Below are 14,486 nucleotides of genomic sequence, written 5' to 3' on the forward strand. Positions count from 1 at the left end.
CTATTTTAAAAGACATCTGACGTATCAAACCGTTCTCGGTCAATCTCTCATGCGGAGGTTTATGTGAACAGGTGACGAAAGGAGAAGCTATGGGCATAAAGCGGAGGATAAGCGCAATGCTCATGCTCGTATATAGGTGCTCACAATCGTATATATTTGCTGGGCCCTCCCTAGCCTCTGGTTTCATCGTGCGAAAACCCATCCGCATGTCGTGAGAACGGCCGGAGATGCTAACTCGTGTGCGATTACTAGACAGTCGCATTCTTTAGTCAGCGGTTGTACAAGCTCGCAACAGAGCAAAAACACTGCCATGTCACTCATCGTGAGTGAGATCGCGGCGTTTGTAGGTGCTGCTCTCGCTGGCACTTACATCGCCTGGTCGGTCCTTGAGCGCATCGTCCTGGTCGCCGCGAACGAGCACCTCACGCCCTTCGCCTCCTACGCTTCCCTTGGCGTCGCCATTGTCTTGGTTCCAGTCTTCGCTCTTCTCCGCAGGAATCACCACTACCTTCGGGGTACGCGCGTCAATGGATGCAAGCTGGCCAATGTGTATCCTCACCGAGATCCGATCTTAGGCCTGGACATTCTCCGCATTTCGGTCAAAGCGCTCAAGGAGTATAAACTGCTGGAACTATGGGATAAGCTTCTCAACACCTATAACGGAACGTATTGGTTCAGCTCCACGGGTAAGTGGATGCTTATTACCTCGGAACCAGAGAACTTCAAAACCTTGCTATCGACGAGATTCGAGGACTGGCCGATGAAATCGCTGCGACAACAAGTGAGCATATTAACACTTGGTCCCTATTCCATCTTCGCCGTCAACGGACCCGAATGGCAGCATACACGCGCCATGATTCGCCCGAGCTTCGTGCGGAATCAGATTGCCGATCTAGAGTGCACCGATAGACATGTTGAGAACTTCTTGGCAAGACTTCCACGGGATGGATCCAAGTTTGATATAGACAAGCTGCTATACCATTTCACCATGGATGTATCAACTGATTTCATGTAAGCAAGAAGCACCTCATCGCAGTGAAGTAATACTGACTGCTTGCAAGGTTCGGATACTCAACCTCTATTCTGACGTCCCCCACAAAAGAGTCTCTGGAATTCATGACGGCGTTTGATTACCTCCTCACTACTTCAACGAACCGCGCCCGTTTGGGATGGTTGGCGTTATTGAAGCCAGATAAGAAATTCGATGAATATGTCAAGATCACCCAGCAATTTGTCGACCACCACGTATCCCAGGCGCTCGCTCAAGAGAAGATGGAGAGGCCCTACATCTTCATGAACGAAATCATCAAATCGGGAGCTTCTCACCGTGAGGTGCGAGATCAATTGCTTTCGCTGATTCTGGGCGGCCGCGATACGAGTGCTAGCACCATGTCCTCGCTCTTTTGGGTCTTGGCTCGACGACCAGATGTGCTAAAGAAGCTGAGAGAGGAAATTGCCGAGCTGGAAGGCCGCAAGCCCACTTGGGAGGAGCTGAAAAACCTCAAATATCTCAACATGGTGCTGAAAGAAAGTTAGTATCCCCTTTCCCCTCTTTAAGCTTGATGCGGGAGACTTACGCAACCTTTTGCAGCTTTACGGCTGTATGCTGCTGTAGCAAGCAACATGCGCACTGCTGAAAGAGATACGGTCCTGCCCAAGGGCGGTGGCCCTGATGGCCAGAGCCCTCTCTTCGTTCCTAAAGGCACCGACTGTCGGTTCACAACCTACAGCTTGCATCGTAGAAAAGACTATTGGGGTGATGACGCTGACGAATTTCGGCCCGAGAGATGGGAAACGCATCGGCCAGGGTAAGCACTTCTTTCGATGGAGCTGCCACTAGTGATTGCGAGTAATAATACTGACATCATCTTAGGTGGGAATATATTCCGTTCAGCGGTGGCCCTCGAATCTGTATTGGCCAGCAGTTTGCTCTGACCCAGATGCTGTACTTGATCACAAGAGTGCTCCAGACGTTTGGCGACGTCCAACCTGGAGATGAGAAGCCAATGCTGCATCAAATAGGCTCAACTATATCGATGGTTAACGGATGCTGGGTTCGCTTGACTCCTGTAGAGTAGAGAGTTGTTGAAATATATATTGAATATTTTAATATGTCTAGACCACTTACAAAAGTAGTTGCGCTTGATGAGCTCGTTCATACCGTTCAGGTGATTGCTTATGTGTGCGAAATATGATTAAAAAGCAAAGCAAGAAAGTGTTCGAAGTCCAACATGCCAAGTAATACTTTTCATCATATTTGGTTGTGTGCCGTGCAAGGTGGCCTGCGTTGGTGAGGTATAAGTCACTTGAGGCCCAGAGTCGCAGCAACGGAGAAAACGAAAGTTGGATGTTTGGTCGGTTTTGAGGAATAATCAGCGTCAACGTCGGTCAATAAAAGATCACGTCAAATACAACACATAGAGAGGCATTTAAATTCACCTTGGAAGATGTATCTAGAAAGTAATATGCAAAAGGGGAGAAACGAGCCTCTTGCAGCTCTTTCAGCTCCTTCCGTGCAGCAGCTGCAGATGCCTGAGAAGTCATCACGTGACCACGCATTTCACTCCCCCAAATGCTCCAGAAACGGCGATGAGCTCTGGCGGGCCGTCACAAAGCTCAAACCTCCCTGTTGAAACGTCTCAACACACCAAAGATCCGCCATTTCAGCATCAAAAATGGCGTCTCGATCTCCATCCCGAAGCCGTCGCCGGGCTTCATCGCGCACGCCTCCACGATCCAATTCCAACGGCTCGCGCTCGCCGCCTCCAACCCATCGCCGTCGTCGCCATGATTCGCGCTCTCCGTCGCGTTCTCGATCCAGGTCGCGATCAATCACTCCGCCTCGTCGCAATGGCCGAAACAGGAGTGCAAGTCGTGACAGAAGCCGTGAGCGTGGTAGAGATAGTCGCTCACCCAGCGAAGGTCCTCCCAAGAGAGCCACCAAGGTTGGTGTTTCCGCAGCTAATGGCCTTTTTCAGAGGTCACTGGCAGGGCAGCTAGGCTAACCAGCTACAAACTAGATTGTGGTGGAGAGATTGTCAAAGAATGTTAACGAAGAGCATCTCTACGAAATTTTTGGCCAATTTGGTCACATCAAGGACCTTGATCTGCCAATGAACAGAACCTGTCAGTTGCTCCCCTCCCTTACAATTCAGTAGAACGAGTTCAATAGCTGACATGTGATGGACGCATTATAGCTGGGACCAACCGAAGCACTGCGTATATCCTATACGAACACCAAGCCGATGCAGAAGTTGCAATCTCATACATGCACGAGGCGCAAATCGACGGCGCCATCATCAACGTTTCCATCGTACTGCCACGCAGGAAGTCACCCGGTCCTCCCCTTGCCCGCCGAGGTGCCAACATCGACCCTCGAGTTCCTTTCCAAAGCTCTCGTGGGAGTGGTCCGCCTTCTGGCCCTCTAGGCGGCGGTGGAGGCGGTGGACGTCGCCGCTTCTCACCCTCAAGCAGATACGGCCCTCGATCCGATGTTTATCGACCAAACTCCCTGTCGCCAGCTCGATCTCCTGGCGGCGTCCCCTCTTCTCGAGGAGGTGGTGGCGGCGGTAGTCGATACCGCAGTCGATCCAACGGCTCATACTCTTCCCGATCGAGATCTAGATCGCCAGCGCCCAGACGGAGGGGCGGCGGAGGAGGCAATGGAGCCGGTCGATATGACGATCGCGATACACGACGACGCAGTCGTAGCCGCAGCTTTGGCAGCGACCGAAGCGCTTCGCGGAACAGAGGTCGCAATTACAGGTGACGAGAGAAAGGCTATCTCTCCGGTGGCGTAAAGGCTTAGGCTTGGGAATAATTTGATTTGCTTTAAAGCAGCGGCGTTGGGAGCTCGGAAAGGCATAGGGGAAGCCTCAGCAATGGGCAACAAACTTCGGGGAACCGTGGATTCTATATGTAGGGATTGTATAGGGTGCAGATATCATGATGGCCGATGAGCCTTTGTTAATGGACTGAGAATGTAGAGAGCCGCCTCTAGATAGGCGAGGTATTACAGCATGATGCAAGGATTTTATACCATGTTTATTGATGAATTATTGTGAAATACCATCGTATGAATGTCTTACCCTGCAGACTTCCAATTACTTTAAGCCGATATTGACAGAGAATTCTACAGTGGCTTTGATCACATTTACTATATTGTGTACAATAAAGAGCATTGTTAGTAACGATAGATTTGATCTGTCGCTGGTATAAGATAAATACCTGTAACGTATGTATTAACATCGCCATCTCTAGCTGATCAGCACAGAATGGGTGAAAGTTGATGCTATTTTCAATCATCCAAAAGGTTGTAATTCAGAATCAGCTTAGATAGATATATCTGAAATCTAGCAGATGCAATGGGCAAACTCTAGGTTATCTGTGTGATCACCTAGAACTCAGCATCATCATAGAGATTCATTGATTGAGACTCTTGTATATCTATGAGAGACATATCGTACTCCAATGTATAGACTTAAGAACACTTGTTTTATGCCAAAAACACTCATTTTATGATTCAATCATGATCATATTGCAATACTAGCTTTGGCTAGGTAACAAATATACCCCCTTTCTATTATGATAACCTCAGGGTCCAAAAAACAATCCATCAATCATTACATCTAAGTCCATCTCATTACTGCTCATACCAGTGAAGGTTCATGACTCTGCTTTTGAAATCTCCCTCATCATCAAAATGAAGAGAAGATATATGCATCTATATGATAAAAAGAAAAATTCATCCTCGAGCTTTCACAACATCATTCCAGCGCCGAGCAGACCCAGCGCCGCCCCCGCAGCACGAATGTTTGCCGTGGCCATGGCTCCTGCAGCTGCCTTGCTCTTGGTTGTGAAGATGCTAGTAGAAGTGCTTGTCTCAGCCGCTTCCGTGGTGGTATCAGCCGCCGTCGTCGTAACGGGGCAGCTCACAGTGCAAGGCAAATCAGATGTGAAGGGATTGCGAGCCGTGCTGACGGGAAACACTGGCGCCTGTGTAACAGCGGTGGGATTGGGAATGGCGGCATCGGCATCTGGGTTCAGAACATTGGAGATGAGGTGCATGATGCCGTTAGCGAGGAGAATGTCAGGCTGAACAATCTGCGCCGAGTTGATGTATTTGTTGTTGCCGGCCTGGCGGATGACGAGAGACTCGGGAGCTGTGCCAGCGGCATTCTTAGCGAGTGTCTCGAGACGTGTGCCGTTGGTGAGAGAAGACGAGACGAGGACTTGGTTGGGCACGATGTGGTATCCCATGACGCGTGCAAGAGTTTTGGCATCGAGGTGCTTGAGAGAACCACCGACAGAGGCAAAGGCACTGTCCACGGGAGCAAACACAGTGATGTTTTGCTCGTCAGAGACCTTGGGCATGAGCTTGGAGGCGTAGAGGCTGCCCAGGAAGTTGGGCACGTTGAATGCCTCGGTCGTGTTCTCGATGCGTGATGGAGGAATCAGCAAGTTGTCAACCACCTGGACGAGGCCGCCCTGGAAGCCAATGTCGCCTTCTTGGAGAGTGCAACGAGTGCCCATGCTGGTGGTGAAGACAACGGTGTCGCCAGGCTGCTTGGCGATGAGGACATTTTGACCAAACGTCACGTTTGTGTATTTAGGGCTCTTGAGAAGCGTGGTCCGGACATAGGTTGGGCCAGTGTCAAGACCAGCTGTTGCAACCGTTCCTATGAGGATATGGTATTGCAGGAGTGGCACGGTGGTGGCCTTGTCATTTGGATTCCATACGCCATTGAGAGCAGTATAGGGAATGTTTTTGAAGGCTTCATTGGAAGGTGCAACAATCTGAAAGATGCGATGTAAGCAAGAAAGGTATATAGAATTGACACAGATTCAATTGAGGGTATCATGAGTGTGGTTGAAGAGGGACGATGGAATGAACAAAAAAACACGTACGGTTACGCCTGCATAGCTGGGAAGCTGAAGAAGAACATCTGGATATTTCTGCAGAAACGTATTAGCACAGACCAATTGGCTGACTAGTTGTAAGATAAGACAGATGAATCTATTGTCCATACCTGAATGAGCGAATAGAATGTAGATAGATCTTTGTTACCAGCGAGCACAGTTCCCAGATCTCTGGGATCTGCTGACACGCCAGAGACGAGTAGCGTCGCCAACGCTAGCAGACTTTTTGAAAGCATTGCCACGTGTGGAAGTTCTTGAAAGCAAGAAGTGTGTGATATGGATGGAAATGATCCAGAGAGATGTTTTGATACCGGCCAGATAAAGAAGCTATGGCAGTATATAGCAGCAGCTGTCGGTTCTCAACAGACTCAGGAGCAAGCAGTGGCCGAGGACAACTGGACTTGACTCTTCTGCCACAAATTCCAGACGGTGAGAGCAAAAGGATTGCCTTCAAGGGGCATGAATAGCTTGACAATAGTGCGTAAGCTAAGAATCGAGCTGAAGTGCAGGTTGTCGACAACACTTACAACAAACGGTATTATACCCGTCCTAGAAAAGCGGAGGACAAATAGGCGAAGGCTGGACTCGAATGGATAACAAGAACAAGCATGCAAAAGAAAATCTTGCTAGCCTGTAATAACGTCAGGTAGCAACAGCATGGGACAACAGATACGGAGCTGAAAAGCTGTCGGTATGCTTCCTTGACGCTGTGCGCTGGCAGAAAAGATGCAAGGAGGCGAGAAGAGAGAGATATCGGGCAGCTGGATAGACTACCTAATTACTGCTTTGCCATTGGAGCTTGGCTCTGTTTTACTGTAGCACCGTGTATATTGCAATGGCTGGAAAACTTACGAGGTTCCTGGATGATCGGCATTGCGGCTTCTCACTTGGCCCAACATCGGACGCAGAGGCTAGCCCGCAGCTAATCGTCCAGCGGCTGGGATGAGCCTTGATTGGCTTGAAAGCCTCTTTTTGCTCCCTGCGTGATGTACGAGTACGATACGTGTACTTGTTTATCAATGCAATGACATGGCCCAAATGCTACCTGGCCAGCTGAAGCTGTGAGCCGACATTGCAGTAAGGCCAGGGGTTGAATGTGTTAGTTGCAGCAGCTTCAATGTACAATCCATGCATCATCGCCGTATTGGAAATACCACTCCGTACCCGTAGGAAAAAGAAAAAAACGCACGTCAAGACAACGGCGAGTAAACGATGCCAAAAGCAAATGCGGCTGCATCTAGTGACGCATCCCGACAGTAGTTTGGGTGTGCTGGCATGGAGCCCTCGCAAAATGCAAAGCCGAGAGGATACGATACGAATGAAAAAGGCTGCCAAAGCAAAGCAAAGCGAATCAATGCTGCCAACATGGAATCCTGCTGTGTCCCAATCCATGAACATGGTGCCACCCAATCGCTGCAGCGAATGCAACAACACAACCCCCCGGTCCTGCGTCCATACGAGCCCTGATGCATCACAAGCGCGACCGCAAAAAGCGGAACTCGTTGGAACTCAAGTTCGAGTAGCGCCACGCTACGGTCGCAGCAGCGGCAGCCTGAGAGCTGATAGGAACAAAAGAGACGACGATGGCGATGGCCAACCAGGAGTGATCCCTGTAGGGCCTCATCGGGAAGCTACCCGATCTTGTCCGAGTCATGCTCCGTCCGTCTCGCCGTAGTATTATGGAGATTCTCGGGTTGTGGGAACGGAAACAAGAAGGCTATGGATAAGATCCGTGCTGATCCACCGCCGTTGTAAGCGTGCGGCCTGTTGTGGTTTCAACTCGGAGCTTCTTATCTGGCAAACCAAATAGGCTTTCATTTACTTGTACTACTTGTGGCATCTCCTGCAGTCATGGCGTCCTGTATTCGAGGACAGGGTGTATGTCTCTCAACATTATCAAGAGAGATGAGATTGGATTGGATTGCAGGGTTCCCTCTGGTCAGCACAATAGGCTCGAACTGGGACCTTTGAAATGATACGACATGATTCCAACGGCGCCATCCACTGGGTAGGGCGGCACTGCTGCTTTCACCATGTATACGCCACAGCCTTTGTTAGGTAGGCCGAGTTGACTAGGTGGACATTAGCTGGTAGTACGAAAGGCGTCAAAATTGACTCTCTGATGGCATCAATGGTTGGTGACAGTCAGACCAAGCTGCTTCGTTGGTTCCATTGGCTAGATCAGTAGAGTACCAAGGTAACGCAGGGTTTTGTACCAGCACCTATGTGACATGCTCATACATGTCGTACTCCTAAGCGGTCGCCAAGTTGAAGTAGTTGGTGTTGCGCAACCAATAAGTCGTCAATGGAATGACACCGGCAGTTGGTTTTCCTCCAAGTGTACCGTGATGTCTCTCAGGGCTGAACAGCGGCCGAAGCAAGGGCCGATGCGTGGTCTTTGCGTTCTGTACCCAACTCAACCTTCAGCATCTCTTTCTCAGCCGTGTCTCGTCTTTCGGCTTGCCATCCGAAGAACATACTCCCATTGCTCGGTAGTATCGCAGCATCCCACCTGTCATCTATACGAGATGCGAGGGAGTGGTTGCTTGACTGAGACATGCAGCAAACAAAGGCGCTGCGGACGCTAATTGCCGATAAAAATAGAGTGAGCCTCATCCATTGGTTGTCGAATTTTTGCTTGGTGGTGGGGGCCATCAAGGCCATCTGTGTGAATTGCCGATCTCAGCTCTTTTCGCTCGCTCTCCAACTTCTGACCTTTTCCTCCGCGGCTGGGATACGAGTATGATGCAGTCAATTGAACCATTTTTTCTCTGCGGCCGCAGGATAGTACCGACTCCTTCGAATCCAAGAGATTGACGACGCCCGGGAGCCATTTAGGCGAGCAGAATGAGCCAGCAGTTGAACCAAAAACCCCCACAAAGCGGAGTCAACCTGCGCTCTTAGCCCTGAAACTCAGCTGCCGCTATTTCTCTCAGGCGCGGGACAACCTTTTTTTTGTCTGTCAGAGTCCTTGGCCATCTACGAGTACTCCGTACAGGTTGCCTGTTGAGGAGATCCAGTTGAGTGCTGTACGAGCACCTCGCAGTATATCGTGGAGCCAGAGCCTTGCTTGCCACCTCGCCAAGCCGGAGCTCACTGCCGCGATTTTGTAAACGATCGAGATTCGCTCTAGATACTGGGAGTCAGTGTTGAGTCGAATTACTCTTGAGCGTGCAATACTAGCTTGTGGTTGACTGTAAGGATCGGAGTCGGAGTCGGCGAAAGCTGTCAGTGCTCAGCTCAGCTTAGGAATTCCACCTCGTTGCCCGGTCTCCAACTCCGTTCCGCCAAGCACTTGTTGTCCTTCGCCATGGTATTGCGTCGTCCGAGACTGTGAGACATAGTTTTGGATCAATCAGCTTGGTGGAGCAGCTAGCCGCGGGCGTCTAGTCCATTTGGCAATTCCTCTTCTTCTTTTCTTTGTATCGGCGCTTGAGCGGCACTGAATAGCCCGCGCTGACCAGACAATGGTTTGTAGAGCCCCCTCGGTGGGGATATATATGGGATTGATGTTTTATGTGTCGGGTAAGTTTATCAGCAGGATCTGCATGACGTATTTGAGGGCAGAGACGAGAGCTATAAGTGTTTTCCCCCTTGCATTTTCGTCCAGAGTGGACACGGCTTCGGAATGAAGGATCTGGTCAGCTTTGCTGCAAACGGTGATTCTAGTCAGGGCAATCAATTTGAGTTGTGTCCCGAGTTATCTTCTGACCAGGAACCAGAAGTTTTTTCTGTTGTATGTAACATCTGGCCCCGAAATCCCCGAGCCCGTTGGCTGGACATCCAGGCCACCTGCTCCAAAGTAGCTTCATGCTACCTCAACTACATATGCATAGACGGAACTTTGTCATGGTTCCTTTGCGTTGGCATCAATTTACCCGGCAAGGTCTCCCACGTCCTAGAGCAAGCTAGCCGTTGTTCGAGTGGCAGGAAGAAGGAAAAAGGACCGACAAAGTTCTCAGGCTTCTCTCGGTGCCCTATTTTTCCTGGTCCGGCTCCTTGGCAGCATTAACGTGTGGTGGCCAGCGGCGAAACCTCGCCATTACGAGGTTGCCAGCATCTCTAGCGACTTTGATCTGTAGCTACCAGATAGCGCTGCTTGACGTGCCCTGGCTAGTGCGGATGCGGGAGGCGTAAAAGTAAAAAAACAACCTTGGAATCACGATGCACTTTTGGTTGTGTGTCTGCGAGGGCGTGGTCGTATCCAAGGCGGTGAGAGCGGCCATGAGCAGGGGATCTTCAGGCACGGCTCGGGGAGGGCACAAGTGGCGCAAGAGGCGCAGCGCTGAGCAAGCCACAGCGGCAGCTAATCGCGGCCGTGTGTTGCTGCTTTTACGAGTTTACAGCTCGTCTTCCACTAGAGCCCGCCTTCCGGCCTGTGCCGCTGAAGCCACCCACTGTCAAAGTGCCAGGGGCCGCTGGAGTGTCGTGCGGAGTCCGCGCCAGGTCCGATTCTTAGCGCTCAAAGGCACCGGCTACAGGCACCGACCTGACATTCTAGCGCCCTTCCGCTCTTTGTAACAGCGATACGGGAGGGCGCCTGGGAGCGCCGATACGAAAAGTTTGTTTCGAAGGAGCTCGAGGCATTGTTGGCAAGATGGGTGGCCCGGCTCAGCGGCAATGGATCAACTCTGTGGTGCTTCCATGCTGCGTGCGACCACAGAGAGAACTTTCTTGTTGTATCGGCGGTGGGTACAGCGGACACAATAGATGCGGCTGATCGATAGTCGCAAGCAGGTATCAGTCACAACGAGGCAGACGAGCCTTGGCGCTGCAAACAAGAGATTGACGGGACGCAGCGCGAAATGGCCATGTGTGTCACGATAGACTGAAGATGGACTGTAGGACTGGTAGGTATGTGCATGGTCGGGTATGTGAGTTGTAGGGCGCTTGTCTTGCTTTGCCAGAAGGGTAGCAGCGGGCGGTGCTGCAACGATGGCTTCATGTTTCCAGTGGTCACGATGGTGTTGAGAACGTTCCCATGGCAATCTCAACATGGAACACAACAATAGGACTCCTGAACCTTAACTCCCTCCATCTTGTCGTGTAGTTCGCGGCCGTTTTTCGTGGGATTACTATCGCTATGCGGCCGCGGAGATAATAGCAAAAAGCAAGGTAAGATCTAAGCATACCGGACACTGTTAGCCTCGCCTTAATCTTTGCCTCTTGCTCTTGCTCCTCCCACGTTCTCACCAGTGGCGCTGCGTGATAGGACCGAGCTTAAGCTGTTCGAGGGTGTGGAGATTGGCCAGCAAAGAGTCAAAGAGACGAGATGCAAGGATCAGCTTAGCAAGGGACCGCACCTTGGCACTGGACAAGGTGCTGCACACGCCCTCGACAACCTGCAAGTCTCGATATTCCAGGCCCTGCACGCCAGAGCTCGAAGTTGCCGCGACTCCGCTGCGAGGGCCGGGGGGCAGCATAATTGATTATCGCGCTGAGTGAGGAAGAAGGAAAAAAAACTTGAAAGTCTCAACGTTCCATGATACGAGTACATGTGCTTCGATCTAAACTGTATGCACGTGTACATGTACCTCTGCGCTGAGGTACCGCCTGAGGTCACACCAGTATAGTGACTCTGTCAGCGTCCATTCCAATTGACGGAAGACAACAGCTTCATCCGCCCAGCTGAGAGTCTATTGTTTCGGACTCTTTCTTCCTCACAACGGCCTCTGCAGTCCCTCTTTTTGTCCCTCGCTCCCAATTTCTCGCACAAAGTCTCTTCTGTTTATCGGCATATCAAAGCCGGCTCCCCATCAGCTCGTGCTCTCTTTAGGTCCCATACGTCACCGCGGGCCTCTTTCTTTTCCTCTGCGTGTCTCATAAGACGCTGCACTACAACACCTTGGCCAAGGCTTCCATTCTTTTTGATTCAACCTTGAGCCATCTGTTGCAACACCAGCCCTGAACTCCTAGATTGAATACATATCTGCATTTCCCAATGGAGCAAAACTTCGACGGGCGACCGCCCGTTGTCCCCTCGGCCGCAACCTCCAGCGCGCCCACGCCTCTCCGTCCCGGAACCCCCAACACAGATGACAACCGCAACATTTTCGAGGGCACTGACACGGCCTCAAATGCCCCCGGGACTGGGACAAACCCCTTTGTAAGCCCGGATGCCTCACGGCCTGCTTCCAGCTTTGAGTCATCCAGCGGCAGCCCCTACGAAGAACGTCCCGGGGTGGGTGGCCAGCGATATTTCCACTCGCGGTTGGTCAAGAAGGGAGAAATCGAAAAGCCCTGGTTAGAAAAGGTCGATCCCAAGGAGAAATGGGTCACGATAATGCCCCTCCTCGGCATTCTCCTGGGCCTGGCTATTTCCGGCTTCTTGGTCTGGGACGGCATGCGGAGTGTTGTCCACCACAAGTACTGCCCTGTCTTGGATGAAGACTTCAGCAACGGTCTTGACCCGAGTATTTGGACCAAGGAGGTGCAGGTTGGTGGATTTGGGTACGTGCTTTTATTCGAATCATGTCTCATCGCAGTGACTTTGCTAACACAGGACGAATAGCAATGGCGAATTCGAACAGACTACTGGCGGCGATAGCAACGTCTTTGTTGAGAACGGTCATCTTATGATCAAGGCCACTCTCCAAGATGCCAACCTAGTCGAGAAGAATAATGTCATCAACTTGCTCAAGGACGGCACTTGTACCTCCAAGGACTACTATAGCTGCGTTGCCGCCACCAACACCACCAACGGCAACTCCAGTGTTGTTCCTCCGACACTATCTGGCCGTATCAACACGTTCAAGGGAGCAAAGATCAAGTATGGCCGTGTTGAGGTCACTGCAAAGCTGCCTGTAGGCGACTGGCTCTGGCCCGCCATCTGGATGTTGCCAGTCAACGATACCTATGGCCCCTGGCCTTCGTCCGGAGAGATTGATATCATGGAGTCCCGTGGAAACAACCACACCTACTCACAAGGCGGCAACAACATTGCTTCATCTGCTCTGCACTGGGGTCCTGACCCCGCCAACGACGCTTGGTGGAAGACCAACAACAAGCGCAAGGCTCTGCACACCACTTACAGCGCCGAGTTCAATACCTTTGGCCTTGAGTGGTCGCAGAAGTATCTCTTCACCTACATCAACAGTCGGCTGCTGCAAGTCACCTACACCAACTTCAACAAGCCCATGTGGAAGCGAGGCGCTTTTCCCGACTCCACCTCCAACGGCACCAGGCTGGTCGACATCTGGAGCAAGACTGGTCGTGATAACACTCCATTTGACACAGAATTCTATCTCATCCTGAATCTTGCCGTCGGTGGCACAAACGGCTGGTTTGAAGACGGCATGTCTGGCAAGCCCTGGTTGGATCACTCTCCCAACGCCAAGAAGGACTTTTGGAACGCCCGCGACACTTGGTATCCCACTTGGACGCAGCCTCAGCTCGAGGTCAGCCGTGTTGTCATCACTCAGCAATGCGATGGTGACGAAGAATTGTGAGCTACTTTGGTGACATCACAGGCAACCATAGACGCGCGGATGAAAAATGATGTCACCTTTTTTAATTTTTGCAAAAATTATCGGGTATCTGCATGGAAAGATTTTTTTTTACGAATGAAGACTACAGTAACTTCAGGTAATAGGGATGGATGGTATATTTGGCTATTAGATGCGCAATCAGTGCTACAAGGCGTTTGAATTGAATATCCACTGATTTTCATATTATTCTTAACAAAACTCTCATAATTTCGTGATATCAACTACTTGTCAAACGTTGTTTGGCTTCACTTTACTGAAAATGGCACGACCTACAAGCATCCAGTGTTTCTGGATACAACGCCCAGCTAGCTATGAGTCTAAACACCAAATGTGGAAATATTGAGCTCGCTTGCATGTAGGTAGGCACGGCACATTGATGCGGTGTAGAAGCCAGCTGGAAACAGGGGCGGGAGATATTCCTAATTCGAGAAAGGTGCCCTTCTCTGTTGGCAGATGACGTGCGATATTTTCTCTCTCTGAATACCAAGAATACTGGATGGCTTTGCATGATTCATTGGTAAGGCTGCATATACCCTGGAGTGGGCTGCAGCACACATCACATATTTGGATGGAAGAGGAGACAGAGAAAACCCATGCCATGAATGTTAACTTTCAATAGTGTGCTGTATCTGCTACTTGTTCTGGTTCACTATCAAATCTGGGACCCGAGATGCTGGATGGCGGATATCCACAGATACAAGCAGTCACCCATGGATGTTGATAGCCTCGTTGCTCCCTACATTCGGTGTGATGTATTTGCATTAAGGTACGTGTACGTGGCCGGTACAAGGTGCTGCATGAAGCTGAAAACAGGGATGTAGATAAGGCTGAAATGCAAAGTAAGCAGAATTGGGCTCTCTTTCTTTCCTTCTTTCTTTCTCGTCCACAAAGGGATCAACGTGGTGCCTGGGAAGGTTTGTTGCTCTTTTTGCTGCCTGTTGCAGATATTGTCTTATCTGCCGCCCGTGGCTTTTGAGGCAATCTCAACAATAGATTGTGACTGAGACCTGCATTATCGTCCGTCTTACCGCCACACACACCCATCAAACAGGTACGAAAACGCCGTTGATATCATTGCCC

The 14,486-nt window shown here is 50.7% G+C and overlaps 5 protein-coding genes across 5 annotated transcripts; 3 read left to right on the forward strand and 2 right to left on the reverse strand.

The window, feature by feature from the left end:
- The first annotated feature begins 36 nt into the window (after positions 1-36).
- V8C40DRAFT_243591 (cytochrome P450) lies at positions 37-2,121 on the forward strand. Its single transcript, XM_083215478.1, has 5 exons — positions 37-188; positions 253-1,011; positions 1,062-1,531; positions 1,592-1,808; positions 1,874-2,121. The coding sequence occupies exons 2-5, from the start codon at positions 311-313 to the stop codon at positions 2,076-2,078; spliced, it is 1,593 nt and encodes a 530-aa protein (XP_083073466.1). The 5' UTR covers positions 37-188; positions 253-310; the 3' UTR covers positions 2,079-2,121.
- Positions 2,122-2,614: 493 nt separating this feature from the next.
- V8C40DRAFT_210521 (splicing factor SR family protein) lies at positions 2,615-4,053 on the forward strand. Its single transcript, XM_083212104.1, has 3 exons — positions 2,615-2,945; positions 3,021-3,126; positions 3,198-4,053. The coding sequence occupies exons 1-3, from the start codon at positions 2,676-2,678 to the stop codon at positions 3,767-3,769; spliced, it is 948 nt and encodes a 315-aa protein (XP_083073467.1). The 5' UTR covers positions 2,615-2,675; the 3' UTR covers positions 3,770-4,053.
- Positions 4,054-4,531: 478 nt separating this feature from the next.
- On the reverse strand, positions 4,532-6,266 carry V8C40DRAFT_210564 (FAS1 domain-containing protein). Its single transcript, XM_083212105.1, has 3 exons — positions 6,030-6,266; positions 5,908-5,955; positions 4,532-5,796 (listed from the first exon to the last, which is right to left on the reverse strand). Exons 1-3 carry the CDS (start codon positions 6,153-6,155, stop codon positions 4,759-4,761), a joined length of 1,212 nt encoding a protein of 403 aa, XP_083073468.1. The 5' UTR covers positions 6,156-6,266; the 3' UTR covers positions 4,532-4,758.
- A 4,846-nt stretch (positions 6,267-11,112) lies between these two features.
- Positions 11,113-11,350, reverse strand: V8C40DRAFT_243604 (uncharacterized protein; the record flags this gene model as incomplete). The annotated part of the gene is made up of 1 exon (XM_083215479.1): positions 11,113-11,350. A coding segment is annotated over exon 1 (228 nt), but the record flags the coding sequence as incomplete, so codon positions are not given.
- Positions 11,351-11,384: 34 nt separating this feature from the next.
- V8C40DRAFT_243605 (concanavalin A-like lectin/glucanase domain-containing protein) lies at positions 11,385-13,592 on the forward strand. The gene is made up of 2 exons (XM_083215480.1): positions 11,385-12,369; positions 12,431-13,592. Exons 1-2 carry the CDS (start codon positions 11,861-11,863, stop codon positions 13,365-13,367), a joined length of 1,446 nt encoding a protein of 481 aa, XP_083073470.1. The 5' UTR covers positions 11,385-11,860; the 3' UTR covers positions 13,368-13,592.
- The last annotated feature ends 894 nt before the right edge of the window (positions 13,593-14,486 follow it).

This window comes from Trichoderma camerunense (genome assembly GCF_050948025.1).
Source record: "Trichoderma camerunense strain CBS 138272 chromosome Unknown V8C40scaffold_8, whole genome shotgun sequence".
NCBI classification, from domain to species: domain Eukaryota; kingdom Fungi; phylum Ascomycota; class Sordariomycetes; order Hypocreales; family Hypocreaceae; genus Trichoderma; species Trichoderma camerunense.